We start from the raw sequence: 17,084 nt of genomic DNA, 5'->3' as shown, positions 1-17,084 counted from the left end.
AAGTGAGCTGGGACCAGGACGTGGGCCACCAGGCGCTCTCAGCCCGCTCCTCCCGGTATCTCTACTTTGGTGATCTTCTGGCTTGCTGCCGGTTTAGTCTGCCTCCCAGGCCGTATCGCAGAGCCCAGGCGTCTGTCCCCTGCCCTCCTGAGACTGTCGGTAGAGGCTCAGGCCACCCTGGAGTCACAGCGGAGGGTCCCGATCCGCCCTCTCGCGGCCTTGCCCACTCCTAGGAGCACGGCTGTTAAGGAGGGGGAGAGCTGGCAGGAACCGCGCCGGCAGCGCGCAGGTGTCTGCTCTGCGCTGTGACCGCGCCCCTCGCGTGCATGTGCGCTGTCCGAGAGCTTCCTTGGGCCTCAAGTCACACGTCTCTGACCCTCTTTTCCAGCGTCCCTGGCGCCGGCGGCCGGCGGCCGTGCCGCTTCAGTGGCGGAGCGGGGGGCTCCGAGCACAGTGCCAGCGCCGAAGCAGGAGGCTTCCGAAGAAGGGGGGTGCCGCGGGGAGAGCGGTCCGGGGCCGGCCCGGGGGCCTGCCCGGGCGCCGCGGCTTCCGGACGGTCGTGGGGACGAGGAGGCCGGAGGCTCCCCCGGGCCACCAGCCGTCTCCGAGAAACCCGGAGGGGGGGCCGGCCGGGACGGCAGCGGGGTCGCCGCCCCCGACGCAGGCTCCGCGGCGGGGGGGAGAGGCCCCCGGAAAGGGCGGCCTTACCAGTGCGGCGCGTGCGACCGCAGCTTCCAGTGCCACTCGGACGCGGCGAAGCACCGGAGCATTCACTCCGGGGCGAAGCCGTTCGCCTGCAGCGACTGCGGGAAGGCCTTCATCCACAGCTCGCACGTGGTCCGCCACCAGCGCACGCACCACGGCGAGCGGCCCTACGTGTGCGAGGAGTGCGGCCGCGCCTTCGGCCAGAGCTTCAACCTGGTGCGCCACCGGCGCACGCACACGGGGGAGAAGCCGTTCGGCTGCGCCGAGTGCGGCAAGGCCTTCGGCCAGAGGTCGGACGCCGCCAAGCACCGGAGGACGCACACGGGCGAGCGGCCGTACGCCTGCGGCGAGTGCGGGAAGGCCTTCGGCCACAGCTCCAACGTGGCCCGCCACCGGCGCACGCACCGCGGGGACAGCCCCTACGTGTGCAGGGAGTGCGGCCAGGCCTTCGGCCAGAGCTCCAACCTGCTGCAGCACCGGCGCGTGCACACGGGCGAGAGGCCCTTCCGCTGCCCCGAGTGCGGCCGCGCCTTCAGCCGCAGCTCCTTCCTCAGCGAGCACCGGCGCATCCACACCGGCGAGAAGCCGTACGCCTGCGGCGAGTGCGGCCGCGCCTTCAGGGCCCTGTCCGGCTTCTTCCGGCACCGGCGGGTGCACAGCGGCGAGAAGCCCTTCCGCTGCGGCGAGTGCGGCCGCGCCTTCCGCCTGAGCTCGCACCTGATCCAGCACCGGCGCGTGCACGGCGCCGAGTGAGCCCCGCCCCGCCGCGGCCCGGGGAGGGGGGAGGGGGGAGGGCGCCGCGCCGGGAGACCGCGGGCCAGGGGAGGCGGGGGCGGCCTCCGGGCTTTCCGTGCCGGGCCCGCGGCCACCCTGGCCCGCGTTCGGGAGAGGAAGGGAGCCTTAGGGGAGGCTGGTCTTCCCGGAGGGGACGCAGGCCTCCCCGAAGACGGGGCTCGGATGGGGACGGGGCGGGGGGGTCCACCGGAACTAATCCCGCGTCCGCACGCCTCTTGCGGAGGTGTGATTCGCGTATGGTGAAACGCACGGATCTCGCGTGCGGGTTTTCAGAGACTGGACAAACCATCTGATCTGACCTTTAGAACCATCATTCCGTCCAGATCCTAGACTATTTCCGTCGCCCCCTTCAGGCGTACCCCCCCTCGGCGTCGGAGGCGAGCAGCGACCTCGTTTCTGTCACTATAGTTCTGCTTGGTCTAGAACTTGATGTAAATAGGATGATTTAATATCTACTTTTCTGTCTTCCTTCTTTCCCTCTACTCCAGGTTTTTGAGATCCGTCTGTCAGTGTTTTGGTTTGTTTTTGTTCTTGTTTAGTTCTTTTAAAAGGCAGGAGTCACTGTCGACTTTGTATCAAAGCTGTGTTTATGTCTGTGTGTCTCCACCCAAGTACAGCCCTTGGTACAGCACATGCCAGAGCAGAATAGACTCCGCGGAAGAGGGAAACGTGTAGGGGAGTGTGTGAAAGATGGCACACGGAGGAGAGCGCGGGCTGGCGGGAGGCGGCCAGAACACAAGTCTGCTTTCGGCGAGCGCAGCTTGGAGAGCTCTCTCTGCTCAGCCTCGGAAACAGCGCAAGAAAAGGGAGTTTAAGATACCGGTACTTGCAACAAATGTTTCCCCAGCACACACCTGTCCGGGCTTTGTGCCACTGTGCTGGGAGAGACAGATTCGTGTGACATCTGCACGCGGGGACTTCGCAGGTTAGAGAGGTTACAGACCAGGGTAACAAGCCATGCGGTGCCCAACAAAAAGTCCAGGAACAGAAGTTCCTCCAGGGGACGAAGCACAGGACAGAGGTGCACACCCATGACAGGACAAGGTGAAGACGCCAGGAAGGGCTCCCAGGAGAGGTGACGCCTGAGCTGGTTCTTCAGGAGTTTTAATCAACAAATGGGCTAAATGTGTTCAAAGCAGGTCAGGGTGCACTAGGGGGTGTGAAGGGGTATGAGAAATGTGCTCACCCACAGGACCTCGCAATCTGCGGTCAGAAAAGGCAGGAAGGAAAATTTAAGTGAATTCACTGCTCTTGACTTAACCTTTCGTATCACACTGTGACAGCGTCGTGGATATATGTGTCACCTGCCAGGTAAGAATGGTGAGATGTCTTTGTTGCATGTCCTAGAACTCTGCCGTAATGAATTGAGTGAGGTCCTGTTGTTGAGAGTTTATCGTGGAAGATAAATCTGAGCAGTCACCTGGCCATGAGTCCTGGGGCCCAGCTTCATGATCCAAATCTATGCTGGTCAGGCTGTGGTTTGGTGCCCCCTCATGGTAATTGTCTGCTCTACTTTGACTACTGATGGTGAATCATTTGGGGTCCTGTTACTGGCTGGGACCTCAAAAATCGCACAAGTCTAGGGCTCTTGAGGGCACCTATTGAATTCTTTTACTTTGAGAGAGAGGGGGGAAAGAGAGAGAGAATCCCAAGCATGCTCTGTGCTGTCAGCTCAGAGCCCGATAGGGGGCTCAATCTCATGAACTGTGGGATCGTGACCTGAGCTGAAATTGAGTTGGTCGCTTAGCCAACTGAGCCACCCAGGCGCCCCTCCACCTATTTCTTTTAAGATGTGAGTTTTAGGGGCGCCTGGGTGGCTCAGTCGGTTGAGCGTCTGACTTTGGCTCCGGTCATGATCTCCTGGTTTGTGAGTTTGAGCCCCGTGTTGGGCTCTGTGCTGACAGCTCAGAGCCTCGGGCCTGCTTCGGATTCTGTGTCTCCCTCTTTCTCTGCCCCTCCCGCACTCATGCTCTGTCTGTCTCTGTCTCTCTCTCTCTCTCTCTCTCTCAGTAATATAATAAATAAATGTTAAAAAATTAAAAAAAAAAAAAAAAGATTTGAGCTTTGGCCCAGGGGTGTGCAGCCTGTAGGGGCAGAATTGCCCTCAGAGTGTATTCAGTGGCACCACAGCTATTGAGCTGCTGGCTCTTGGGCCAGTGAGGTGGGAAACCGAACGTGGGACCCCCATGCTGAGCCAAGATCCTCAGATAGGCTGAAGGGTCCCAGGTTCATGGTGCCTCTCAGATACCAGTGGAGGAAAGCTTCCCCTACTTAGATCTGTGGCGTTCCTGTTTATAAAGTCAGGCGGTGAGCTTACAGAGATCACCAGGCACACAGAAAGCTCTCACTGAATGAGGGTCAAAGAGAACAGCAAACGGTGCACATCAACCTCAGAATTCAGATAATGAAATTACCAGATAATGCAGGCAAGGGAGTAGTTCTGTATGAAGCGTGTACAGGAATGAGAAAGCAATAAAAGGCTATCAGGTATGAGCAGGCACAGTTTTTAAAAGACAACTTTTAGAAATTAAAAGTATAATTGTTGATAGAATCCACTGGGTAGGTTAAATAGCAAATTAGACACTGCTGAAGAAGGCATTAGTGTAGTGGAGGATACATCCAAGGAAATCCAGAATACCACACACACAAGGGGATGGAAAACATAAAGGAAATGTTAAAGGATTTGTAAAGCAGAATAAGAAGGTCTGGCATGGACCTGACAGGAGCCCCAGGAGGAGAGAGTGAAGGAGAGGACACCCAGTGAGGGCCTGCAGTGACAAGCCTCACGATTAGGCAAATTCCAACTTCATCAGCGGCTGGCTGCCACAGCCCACCCGGTCCCTCTGCTCCAGCCAAGCTCAAGCTCTCATATTGTACAAGGTTAAGGATGGAGGTGAAGGTAGGTCAGGCAGGGAGATGTCATCCAACCCCACCAGGGGAAGATGAGTGTTTGCACTCCCAATTTTAACCAGTCCAGTCTCCCCATAATTGGGCCAACAAAATAATCAACAATAGGAAAAGGACACTGAAATCATTACCAACAGCCTGGAAGTTCCAGCCACCCTCAAGACCCAAAACCATCACCTTCGATAGTTAAGTCATAAAAGGCAACTGCAAACAAGTAGTGCCAATCCACAGCTGAGAGCCTGGAGGGGGCTGGCAGGTATGAAGGCTCGCTCCATTCTTCACGAGGACGAGATTCTGCGCTTCACAGGACTGAACTGTTTCGGAACCCCATTTACGGTATTCCTACAAGCTTTTCTTTATTTAATGAAAAACATAAATTCCCAGGTCTGGGAAGCATGATGGAGAAAGCAGCATAAATAAAGAGAAATCCACACCTAAACACAACACAGTGAAAGCACAGACCAGCAAGAAGAGATCTTTATGTCCGAGAGACTCAATCACCCACAAAGCAGCCATGGTCACACCATCGGTCGAGTTCTCAAAGCAACAGAGGCAGCAGTCGGTTGGTGCCTTCGACGTGCTGGGAGGAGACCCCTAGAACTGCATGCCCGGCAAAATTATTGTTCATAAAGAAGGTGAACATGGACATTTACAGACACATAAGATATAAGACCGTTTATCACTGGAGCTTTGACTGAAACAGCCTCTCCAGTTTACACTGCAAAACGAAGGCAAATGATAGAATAATGGTCTTCGACACGAGGTGGAGCGGTGAGCAAACAAAATGACTGATAGGAACTAGGTCCAAGCACCACATGTATCGAAGAGGGACGTCGACTGAAACACTGAACAACAAAGCACGTCTGCTAGAAGGGGGTGTAAATGCTCTGAGATCCTCCTACAGTTGGGAAGGGGTGTAAGACTCTAATATTTGATAAATATGTGTAATATAGGGGTTCCTGGGGGCTCAGTCAAGTGTCCAACTCTTGGTTTCGGCTCAGGCCACGAACTCATGGTTCATGAGTTCGAGCCCTGCGTCAGGCTCTGTGCTGACAGTGCAGAGCCTGCTTGGGATTCTCTCCCCCTCTCTCTGACTCTTCCCCATTTGTGCTATCTCTGTTTCTCTCAAAATAAATAAACTTTAAAAATAAATAAATAGAAGCACCTGGGTGGTTCAGTCGCTTGGGTGTCTGACTTCAGCTCAGGTCATGATCTCAGGGTTCGTGAGTTCGAGCCCTGCATGGGATGAGCCCCACTTCTCTCTCCCTGTCTCCACTACAGCACAGCCACCCCTCCAGGGGTACAGAGGGGCCTACTGGGGCCAGCCTCCCCAGACACAGCCCAAGTATCCACCATACGGGCCTCATGGGCGACCCGGCCATGCTCACACCTGGCGAGCGGGCTGAGTGCCTCGTGGGTGGGTGGACACAGGCAGCCTGATGCTCAGGGTCACCACACCACACGGGGCTCCCCGTCCCCCTTCTGGCCTTATACTGTTCCACAGTTCTCGGGGAAGGAAGACAGGTGACAGGGGGACTTGGTGTCACAGACACGCTAGTCAGAGAGGTGCCCATCCTACGAAGGGCCTGTGCTGACCGTGGGGGCCCAGGAACCCAGACGACGCTGACCCAGGCCGCCTGCTTTCCCTCCTTGTCTGTGGCCTGCACGCTCAGTCTCGTGAGCCCCTCCCCCAGCTTCTGCAGCAATCTGGCGAAAGAAGGGCCACGCTTCCCAAACTGGCCCCTGGCCCGCCCGCCAGCCAGGTAAGGCGTCGGCCCACGCGCCTCCCTTGCCGCCGCCCTCCCAGAGTGGAGGGTGAAGCCCCGGGGCTGCAGGGCCACTGCCTGCGCCACCAAAGAGCCCTCCACAGGATGGAGGGAGAGTCATTCCAGACTTGACTTCACAGAAAGGGACAGTGCAGGCATCTGAAACACGACAGGCAAAGGGGCAAACAGAAAAGCCTTTCCATGCTTGAGAAGATGCTCAGCCCCCTTCCACCTTGTGTGTGTGTGTGTGTGTGTGTGTGTGTGTGTGTGTGTGTGTTTATTTTTGAGAGAGAGAGAGAGAGAGTCTGAGCGGGGGAGGTGCAGAGAGAGAGAGACAGAGACAGAGAATCTGAAGCAGGCTCTGCGCTGACAGCAGGCAGCCCGATGTGGGGATGAACACATGAACCCCGAAATCGTGACCTGAGCTCAACCGACTGAGCCGCCCAGGCACCCCCCACCCTGTTCCACCTTTTATAAGAAAATCAAACGTGTGGCAACTAAGGCCCCCTTACCCTGCTCCACGCTCCTTGAGAGATGCTGGGTACACGCGGCCCTGGGATGGCACAGGGCAGACGACCGCGGTGCACGTGGGCTTCGACCCCAGTCCTCCTTCCAGGAACTCACATTCAGACGCGCCTGGACGTGGGTACGAGTGGACGTGCTGCCGGAGCGGTGTGAAGAGACGCTGCGGCAGAGCAGCTTGGAAAGTGGGCGTCTGTCCCCAGGCAGTTAGGGAGTGTGGGCTCCGTGTCCGGGGGCTGCTCTGGGACGACTGCCAGACAGCACAGGTGAAAATGCCAAGGTGCCCGAGGGCAGAGGGAGGACAGAAGGCGTCGGGGGGAGAACAGAGGGAGGAGGGGGCAGACCAGAAGCCTCCAGCAGCTGCCTCTGGGGATCCGGAGGTCAGGAGCGCATGCAGCCTCATTCAGATGAACGTCCTGTGGTCTAACCACTTGGCATTCCTGACACACATCCCACTATGCGAAACTCCCCTCTGCCTGTGAGGACACTCGGCACAGTGAGAAAGCTTCTAGAACCACAGCCATGGCAACGAAGAATAAAGGCAACGCTTCGGTACAGAAACAGGAAGGGTGAGAAGGGAAACCAGGAGCAAGTATGCCGACAAGTTAGATGGTCCAGGAGAGAGGCACTAGCTGCACAGATGCGAACCACCAAAACTGATGCAGGAAGAAATGGAAAATCCAAAAGGCCTATAACAAGTAAGGAGAATGCATCGGCAATTTAAAAACTTCCCACAAGGGGCGCTTGGGTGGCGCAGTCGGTTAAGCGTCCGACTTCAGCCAGGTCACGATCTCGCGGTCCGTGAGTTCGAGCCCCGCGTCAGGCTCTGGGCTGATGGCTCGGAGCCTGGAGCCTGTTTCCGATTCTGTGTCTCCCTCTCTCTCTGCCCCTCCCCCGTTCATGCTCTGTCTCTCTCTGTCCCAAAAATAAATAAAAAACGTTGAAAAAAAAAAAAATTTTAAAAACTTCCCACAAAGAAAAGCCCAGGCCCAGATGACTTCGCTGGCGAATTCTACAAAACACGTTAAAGAAGAAGCAACACCAGGACTCCTAGGGGCTCAGTCGGTTGGGCGTCCGACTTCGGCTCAGGTCATGATCTCGCAGTTCGTGGGTTCAAGCCCCACATCGGGCTCTGTGCTGACAGCTCGGAGCCTGGAGCCTGCTTCCTATTCTGTGTCTTCCCCTCTCTCTGCCCCTCTCCTACTTGTGTGCATTCTCTCTCTCTTTCTCTCTCTCTCTCTCTCTCAAAAGTAAACATTTAAACAATTTTTTTAAGAACGAACACTAATGCTTCACAAATTTTCACAAAACAGAAAAGGAGAGAACACTTCCCAACTCAGAGACCAGCATTACCCTGATACTAAAACCAAAGACATCACAAGAAAACCGTGGGCCAGTATCCGCTGTAAAGAAGCAGCAAAAATTCTCCACACAACACTAGTAAACCAAATCCAACCATATATAAGAAAGACTACACCACGACCAAATAGGACTCGTCCCAAGGACGCGAGAATGGCTTAGCCCCTGACAGGCAGTGAACGGAACGCACCCTACCAACGGGAAAAAGAGATACACGGCACCTCAAGAGACGCACAGAAAACATCTGCCAAAATCCAGCCCCCTTCCACGAAATCCTAAATCTGGGCAAACTAGGAACAGAAAGGGACGTCCTCCACTCGGTAAATGTCATCGGAGAGAGCCGGCGCTGGCAGCGGCCTCCGGAACGGGACTCGGCCGCCTGGGTGGACACCGAGCAGGAGGCCCAGCCAGCGCGCTCAGACGAGAGAAAGGAATAAAGGCACCGGACTGGAAAGGAAGAAGTAACCGTTTGCAGGTGACGCGCGTCCAAGTCCCGAGGAACCCGCGAGAACAGCACTAGCGCTAACGAGGGAGAGAAGCAGCGCTGCCAGCCGCCGGACCCGTGAGGCGGGCAGGGGGGCAGCACGGCTGGCCTGACCGCCCTGGAGAGGCCGTGCCCCCAGGGCTGCACCCTGCCGCCCTGGCTGGTAAGAGGGCTCCCCGGGCCCGGAGTGTCCACACGCACGCACTTTACGCCGAACACCCGCTTTCCTTCCGGGCGTCCGGAAGTTTGGTGTGTGCCAGGCGGAGGGCGCCTATGTGCCCAGCCCTGTGAACGCTCCGGGGGCCGAGCGTCTAGCGAGCGTCCTGGTGGACGGTGTCCCACGCGTGTCGTTGCAGATCACGTCCCGTGCGACTCCGCAAGCTGGCACATCTCTTCCCTTCGCTGAGCTTGCTTTGTATTGTTTCGCTGCATGAAATCATGGCTGTGACTCTGTGCCGAGTGCTGGGCTCCTACAGAATCACCACAGTGAGAAGTGCTCCTGGGGACCCTTGACAGGGTGGCTGTAAAAGCGGGATTCCCTAGCGCTCAGACTCACCGACTCGTGTGGAGAGCATTATTTTGCAAAGGAAGGATGAAGGAGTGAGGCGGGACAGACCTCTGGTGCCCGGGTGGCCGTGAAATCGTCCGTGGTGTGAAACACCGGCTGAGCTGCTGTCTGTAGTGAGGGTACAAGTTACCTGTGGGACCCGGAAATGACAGATCCAGTCCCAGGAGAGCGGGCTTGGGTCCCCTGGCTACCGGGAGGGGGACAGTGCCACGCAGGTGATGCTTGGGCTCCTCTTCTCCAGGTGGGTGGGAGGAAGCGTCCCGAATTCCCAAGAGTGGGGCTCGGATGGGCCGAAAATGTTCAGAGTGTGCATTGCCCTTCTCTCCGAGTGGGAGAAGGAATGTTAGATCAGGCCCCTGGCCTGGAACAAAGTTTTAGGTAAGACTGCTGCTGCGCCCCCCACCCCCACCTCCTATTCCAGCTGGGATCTTCCCAGAAGCTGTAAGGTTAGCCCTGGAAAGACTGTAACCGTTAGGGGTGTGAGTAAATTTTCAGTAAGAAAAAAATGGAATTTTGGGGCATCTGGGCGGCTCATTCAGTTAAGTGCCGACTTCAGCTCACGTCATGATCGTGCCATTCACGAGTTCGAGCCCTGCGTCGGGCTCTGTGCTGACGGCTCAGAGCCTGGAGTCAGCTTCGGATTCTGTGTGTCCCTCTCTCTCTGCCCCTCCCCTGCTCACACTCTCTCTCTCTCTCTCTCAAAAATAAACAAACATTTAAAAAAAAGAAAAAAAAATGGAATTTTTGTAACGACTTTATTTTGTGGCTACTGCATCCACCTGTGTAGTAAAATATTGATACAAAACGTTAAATGCTGGTAACTTCATAAATGCTAAAGGGATCGTCCCCCTCAGAAAAAGTGCCAAGAAAAAGCATTAGTGGAACCCCACAGCCTCGTGTCGTGCAGCCAGTGGGAGGGTCAGAATTTAAGCTCCGAGTATTGGAAACTCGAGTCTCCCTAAATGATGGCTTTTTACCATCGTTTCCCCTACTGGAGCCTCTGGGGACACAGGCGCTCCCTGCAAACGGAGACACACTTGAGTCTGACAAGCTGGTGGGGCGGCTGATGAGCCCTTGGCGGTGACTCTCTGGCCTGAGGCGTGTCTCTGTGAGCAGGCGGGCTCTGACCCCTGGACAGACGCTAATGAGGGCGGGGAAAGCCTTGCGCTTGGACTCACAGGGTCTCTGCTGTGCCGCCGCGGAAGGAAAGCCGCCCGTCCGCTTGGGATCCCAATTCAAAGGCCTTGTCCGGACTGGCCCCGAAGCAGAGACCAGACGCTAGTGGCTGTGGGAGTTTCAGCCTCAGCAGAACAGGGCTGACAGAAGGCCCCAGGCAGGCCTCAGACCCGGGGACGATGCCGATTCGGGCCACCGGCGCGTGGGGCGCTAAACTGCACAAACGTCAGGGCTGCGGCTGGACAAGCCCACAGGAGAAGGCCTGTGTTCTGGAGGGGCCAACAGAGATCAGATGTGACGGGCTGCGTGCTCCAGACACAGCCTGAGTGCATCCCCACCAGAGTCTTGCACATCTGCCAGAGCAGGTGGGCACGGCCTCCACGCGTCTCACCTTTCGACCTTGGACTTTGCAGGTAAGTGCCCTGTGCAGAGGGGGAGGGAGCGCTGGCCTCCATCTCAGCTGCCCCTGCTGCACACACACGCAGTCGGGCGGGGGACTGTCAGATGCGGCCGCTCCCTGGGTCAGCAGAAGAGAGACCCACGCACGTTTAGAACTTCTGTGGAAATCGAGCGCTCTGTCCTGCCCAAGCCCTGGAAATGTTTTCCTGTGGACATGCTTTTGTCCCCCGTGCACAAAACCCAGACGAAAGGGTCTGGGGGAGAAACAAGGGTGACTGAGGAAATGCCAAGTCATGATGACTGAACACGAGCTCCAAATCTGTAACAATGAAAGCGAACGTGGGGTGGCCGTGACCATCTCGGAAACCAAACAGCTACACCCGAGTTATCTGGGCCGGCCTGCGAACCCAGGGCACCGGAAGCTCACAGCTGGTCTCTCCGAGCTCCGTGCCTTTTTCCTTTCACCGCAACCCATCTTAGTGGCGCCAGGTCCCGGGAGGCCTCCTAGTGAGTCACTGAACTAGGGTGGTCTTGGGGACCCCAAACAGAGCTGGCAACAAACATCCCAAAAAATGAAATCAAGAAAACAATTCCATTTACAACAGCAGCAAAAACGAAAATACTTACAATACTTCCCGAATTGATCAGATTCAAGGCAATCCCTATCAGAATCCCAGCTGGCTGAACCCTCAAGTTCAGGTGACACTTCAGCGACCCCGAAGAGCCAAAAGAACCTTTAAAGAGAAAAGCAAAGTTGGAGAACTCACACTTACTGACTTCAAAACTTACAAGAATCAAGACATTGTGGCACTGGCATGAGGGCACACACACGGATAAACAGGCACAGGACTAGGGTCCGGAAGTGACCCAAACACCTACATGTAGCCACCTGGCCCTCAGCAGGGGCCACGACCCTCAGTGGAGAGAGGAGAGTGTTTCCAGAAAACGGGGTTGAGACAGCTGCACGTGCACGTGCAAAAGAACGGAGCTGGAGCCTTACCTCATACCACATACAGAAGTTAACTCAAAATGTATCAATAACCTCCATGTAAGCATTACAACTATAAAACTTGTAAGAAACTGGGGATATATCTTCATGGTCCTGGGTTAGGCAAAGCTATTAAACACCACACCTAAAAGAATCAGCAACAACAAAAAAAGAAATTGGCTTCAAAATTTAAAAAATTTGTGCTGCAAAGGATACTATCAAGGAAGTGAAAAGGCAACCCACAGAATGGGAGAAAGTATTTTCAAATCATATGTTTGAAAAGAGACTTGTACCCAGAATGAAGAATGAGCCCTTACAGATCAACAGTGAAACGACATCCCAGCTGAAAAGTGCACAAAAATGGGGCACCCGGGGGGCTCAGTCGGTTAAGCGTCTGACTTCGGCTCAGGTCATGATCTCGCGGTTCATGGGTTCGAGCCCCGTGTCGGGCTCTCTGTTGTCAGCGTGGAGCCTGGAGCCTGTTTCGGATCCTCTGTCCCCCTCTCTCTCTGCCCCTCTCCTGCTCCTGCTCTGTCTCAAAAAATAAACTTAAAAAATGCATAAAGAATGTGAAGAGACATTTCTCCAAAAAGACCGACAAATGGCCAATAAGCACAGAAAAGATGCCCAGCGCCGTTAACCACCGGGGAGGTGTGAATCAAACCCACAGTGAGACACCGCCTCACACCCATCAGGCCAGCACTCTGCATTCTCTCCAACGCGTTCCCGGACTTCCCGCCGCCCGTCTTCTTTGGATTACGGCTGGCGCTCGGGAAGGACGCGCAGAGGGGGTGGCAGTGCTTCAGAAACAACGGTGCTGAGAGGCGAGGCCGTGCGGCTGCAAGACTGACACGATGGGGGAGGGGGCGCTGAGCAGAGGCGCCCGGGAGCAGCAGGCCCCGCAAGGGAGGCATGGCGACCGGGCCCGGGGTCCCGCTGGCCACTCAGCTGAGACAGGCACATCCCGACCCTTCCTACTCGGCTCGATCGTGGACGGTCCCCTCAGGCCAGACAGGCTCCACTCCTTCCCTGGATGCTGGCCGTGCAGCATCCTCCCCCGGACCAAGCAGCCGTGCACCAGCGCACAGCCAGGACACCTTCTCCCTTTGACGGGAGGGGACGCGCTCCCCTCTGCTCAGCGCCCACAGCTGCTCCTGCAGAGAGACGCTGGCCTTGCGGATACGGAGCTCTCTGGCGGTCAGGCTGTCTGTCCACCGTGTCCTGAGGTCCTTGTTCAGGCTGGTGGTCTGAATGCCAACAGGGAAACAGAGTCACGTGTGTTCACGCAGTGGAGGACACCACCATGCAGTGGTCAGCAATCCAGGGACAGAGCCACACAGGTGTCCTGCCGAAGGAAGCCTGGGAACAGGCCCGGAATGTTCTTTCTCTGGGGGAGTCCCATGGGCGAGCACGTATGGAAAATGTGATTCAGCTGGATGCCCAGGTTAGTGCTGACCCACACATAACTCAATTTTTTTTAATGAAAAAAGAAATAAAAACTTAACGTAGCACCTTATCTTCAAAGAGCTTCCCGCCAAAGCTTTCCGTTTCCCGGGGGCCAGAAAGTGCCCCTCCTGGGCTCCTGCGATCCCCTGCTCTGTGGCAGCCGTGGCCACCCTCACAGGTGCACCTGAAGCAAGGTGGCCCCACGCCCTCTGCCTACCTCTCCAGCGCCCCTGAAAGACAGTGGCCAGGCAGGGGGACGTCGAAAGAGCACTAGGCCTTCCTGAGAAAACCGGGTGGCCTCAGAGGTCAAAAGGCTGTGAGAGGCAGCAGCCGATGGCACCCAGCCCTGGTGTGGTGGGTCCAGGACGGCTGCCACGGCCACCTGCACCACCTCCTTCGGCCAGGTGCTGAAGAAGTTATTTTGGGAAACTTCTTTGGTTGTACATTCACGGTCCAATGCTTTCCCATAAAACGCGGTAGCCTCCCGGGCAGCTGACCTCAGCGAGAGCACACGTGCGGGTGTCCATGCCAAGAGCGCACGGCACGCCCGGTCTCACCGTGGACGCGAGGCCATCTGCACACCCTCAGCAACCTCCAGCTCAGCCGTCCCCACTGACACCTATCGGCTGGAAGCTGTGGAACACGGCTGTGCAGCTGCCTCTCAGCACCTAGGCAGGCCCTGGTGGCGGTCACCATTCAGAAGGAGCCATGTAGCCACTGGCCGGACACGCAAGCCCACCGTGTGCCAGGCGTATTTAAGGTTGGCACACATTCTCCCCTGCCGTCCTTCTAAAACCCGGAAGTCAGTTCTAGCAAAGGCCCACCATTCCATCATCAGAATGCTGAGGTCACCGTGCTTTCAAGTTCAGACTACGAATGACAGTGTGGCAGGACAAAAGCCGTAAGATCTCTAAACAGACACAGAAAAGGCACCTGCCAAAATCCCACACCACTCGTGATAGAAAACAATCACACTCACCAAAGAGCACATAGGCAAGAAAATGATATAAAAGGTATCCAAGTTGGAAAGGAAGAAGTAAACTCTCTCTGCAGGTGGCATGATGGTGTACACAGAAAACCCAAAAACATCTATCAGAACATTATTAGAGCTAGTAAGTGAATTCAACAGAGTTTCAGGGTACAAGGTCAACACAAGAAAGTCGGTTTTGTCTGTTTACGCCTATAACAAACAACCCAATAGAAAATTAGGAACCAGCTCAACTTCCAATATCACCAAACAAGAAAATATCTAGGAATGAATTTAACCAAAGAAGCAAAAGACTTACACACTGAGAGCTACAGAACACTGGTGAAAGAAATCAAAGGTCTAAACAAATGGAAACTCATCCCACGTTCATGGGGTGGAAGGACTTCATTGTGCTAAGAGGGCGGCACTCCCCAAAGCAATCTGCAGATGTGACCCAGTCCTCACCCAAATCCCCAAATCTTTGAAGAAACTGACAACCCAGATACAAGATGCCCAGAAGAGCCAAACTAACCTCGAGAGAAAAAAAGTCGGAGGACCCACACATTCTGACCTTGCAACACACTACAAGGCTTCGGTAGTCGAGGCAGCGTGGTGCTCGCATCAGGACGCACACACACAGATCAATGGAGTAAAACTGAGTCCAGGAATGAACTCAGAGCTTTTGTTTGCAAATCCCCTATCTGGCAAGAGTCTAGTGTCCAAAACATGTAACTATTACGTCTCCACAATGACAAATAAGCCGATGAAAAATGGGCAAAGAATCTGAACAGACATTTCTCCAAAGAAGAGGTACAAATGGCCAACAAGCTCATGAAAAGATCAACGTCTTTAGCCGTCAGGGAAAGGCAATCGATCGCACACCGAAAGACACCCTTCACCCCCCACAGCCCTTCACATGCACCCTCACACTTGACCCTGCTCCGCAGATGAAAGAAACAAGGCTCAGGATATTTACGTCATGTCCCCCAAACAGCTGCTGAAGGCGAGAGCCCATACCAAGACAGACGGAGACTGCTGGGACCCCGAAGGCCACGGCTGCACTAGGGCCCCCCGCCCACCTTCACGGGGTGTGAGTCGGTGCGCCCAGCACAAACGTGACAGCCATATGTGGATTCTAAACGGTCTAGAAGCCAAAAGAATGTGAATGGGATTTTTAAAACATGCTTAATTTTAAACAATATACCCAAAATAATGTCATCTCAATGTGTCATCAACATAAAAAACTGATGCATGAGTTCATACTTTGTGTCCTTGTGAGTCTTCGAAGTCAGCATGCATTTTACGCCCACAACGCAGCTCCGTGGGGACCGGCCACATCTCGGGTTCAAAGCCACACGTGGCTGCTGGCAGCCGCCGTCTGACCCTCTGCTTAGTGGCCATGTGACCTTCAGCAAGTCCCTTCTTCTTGTATTGTGAATTGTGTACTGTGTTATCGTGTGCACTGTGCTTTCCTCACTGAAAGATCGTAACAGGACGGAGCTCATCAAGGACTGGCCAGAAGCAATGCAGCCACGGAACAGGTGCATCAGTGGTGGTTCGCCGGTACCTACACTCCATTTCCCCCCCAAAACATACCTTTTTATTCCTGTATAAAAAGCACAGCCTCTCCTCTTTGTGTCTCCCTCACCCAACCCCCCAGGGGCACTATACGTGGTGTGCAGGGCAGGGGTGACGAGGCTTCTGCTCCGCACCCTGCCCACGGGCTGAGCTCTGCCCCAGGTCATTTCAGGTACCCGCTGGGCACACCATAGGCTGCCAGGCCGGGCCAGGGGGTCCCAGCTCACACACACTGCGTGGCAGAGTTGCGTTTAGGGTAGGAGCGGGGTACCCGGTGCCCATCTTTGCTGTCACTCCCGGAACAGGAGCAAGTGAGCAGCGCACCTCCCAGAATGACCAGGGCAGACCCCACCCAGCCAATGAAGACAGCAGGACGAAGCTTGTACCTAACATTCATGGGGGGCACCGGTTTATAAAAGTCTGTGACAGGGGTGCCCGGGTGACTCAGTTAATCATCTGACTCTTTTTTAAAAAAGGGTTTTCTTGATGTTTACTTATTTTTGAGAGAGAGAGAGAGAGAGACAGAGTGTGAGTGGGGGGAGGGGCAGAGAGAGAGGAAGACACAGAATCCGAAGCAGGCTCCAGGCTCTGAGCTGTCAGCACAGGGCCGACGTGAGACTCGAATGCGAGATCATGACCTGAGACGAAGTCAGACGCTTAGTCGACTGAGCCACCCAGGTGCCCCTAAGCACCTGACTCTTGATTTCAGCTCAGGTCATGATCTCATGGTCCTGAGATCGAGCCTGTGTTAGCCTGGGGACCTGCTTAAGCTTCTCTCTCTTCCTCTCCCTCTGCCCCTCCCCTGCCCTCTCTCTCTCTCTCTCAAAAAAAAAAGTCTGTGACAATCTGGTGGCCACGCCAGAACAAGCTGTCCTGTTGGAGGCAGCAGGGCCTTTCACGATGAAAATAATGCCTCCCGTCAGGGCTACCCGGGCCCTCTTCACTTGGTCCTCTCCGCTGCAGCTTGCACACCTCGTGCCCATCGTGTCGAGCGTGGCCAGGAAGCCCAGCCCCCGGGACGCCGCCACCAGGTGGCCTGTGTGGCCGATCTTGCAGCTCAACACGCCGGTGCCCTGCGTGACGCAGTCCATCCACAGCCCCTTGTACCTCGCCTGGCCGGTGATGCTGTTGTCGCCCTCCTGCGAGCTCACGTGCCACTGCGGGATGGCGGTGCGCGCCACCAGGCCGACCCAGCCCAGCAGAGCCATAAAACCTTCATTTCAAGAGCGGCGCCTCCACTAGAACATTCTGTAGTTATCCCTCACGCCTCCCCACAGCCCTACCGCCGGCAGGTAGGGTTCCCTCCACTGGACGTTAACAGTGCTCCGCGCCCACGCCACGGCCTGAGGTGGGCGTGGGCTCTGCCTCTCCTCCGCGCCGCCCCCCCCCCCCCCCCCCCCCCCCCCCCCCCCCCCCCCCCCCCC

General features: G+C 55.9%; 2 protein-coding genes and 1 long non-coding RNA gene across 3 annotated transcripts in view; 1 reads left to right on the top strand and 2 right to left on the bottom strand.

The window, feature by feature from the left end:
• Positions 1 to 375: 375 nt before the first annotated feature.
• ZNF696 (zinc finger protein 696) lies at positions 376 to 7,003 on the top strand (the record flags this gene model as incomplete). The annotated part of the gene is made up of 1 exon (XM_049632832.1): positions 376 to 7,003. A coding segment is annotated over one exon (1,083 nt), but the record flags the coding sequence as incomplete, so codon positions are not given.
• A 2,841-nt stretch (positions 7,004 to 9,844) lies between these two features.
• LOC125924344 (uncharacterized) overlaps positions 9,845 to 17,084 on the bottom strand; it is a 12,128-nt gene continuing 4,888 nt past the window's right edge. Inside the window, exons 3-4 of the long non-coding RNA XR_007458354.1 lie at positions 11,309 to 11,415; positions 9,845 to 10,551 (exon numbers count right to left, since the gene is read on the bottom strand). This is a non-coding gene — a long non-coding RNA (uncharacterized LOC125924344). The remainder of the gene's footprint in view (positions 10,552 to 11,308; positions 11,416 to 17,084) is intronic.
• LOC125924343 (claudin-7-like) lies at positions 15,884 to 17,024 on the bottom strand. Its single transcript, XM_049632819.1, has 2 exons — positions 16,507 to 17,024; positions 15,884 to 16,091 (listed from the first exon to the last, which is right to left on the bottom strand). Exons 1-2 carry the CDS (start codon positions 16,866 to 16,868, stop codon positions 15,884 to 15,886), a joined length of 570 nt encoding a protein of 189 aa, XP_049488776.1. The 5' UTR covers positions 16,869 to 17,024.

This window comes from Panthera uncia, chromosome F2 (assembly GCF_023721935.1).
Source record: "Panthera uncia isolate 11264 chromosome F2, Puncia_PCG_1.0, whole genome shotgun sequence".
Lineage (NCBI taxonomy): Eukaryota > Metazoa > Chordata > Mammalia > Carnivora > Felidae > Panthera > Panthera uncia.
This window is presented reverse-complemented; position numbering and strand designations above follow the sequence as displayed.

Bases quoted from the DNA above. Each gene is read 5' to 3' on its own strand.
- LOC125924343 (XM_049632819.1), bottom strand. From the start codon at position 16,868: ATGGCTCTGCTGGGCTGGGTCGGCCTGGTGGCGCGCACCGCCATCCCG. The intron at 16,092-16,506 runs ATTGTCACAGAC...TCACCCGGGCAC, and splicing joins TGTTCTGGCGTGGCCACCAG to CCCTGTCACAGACTTTTATA.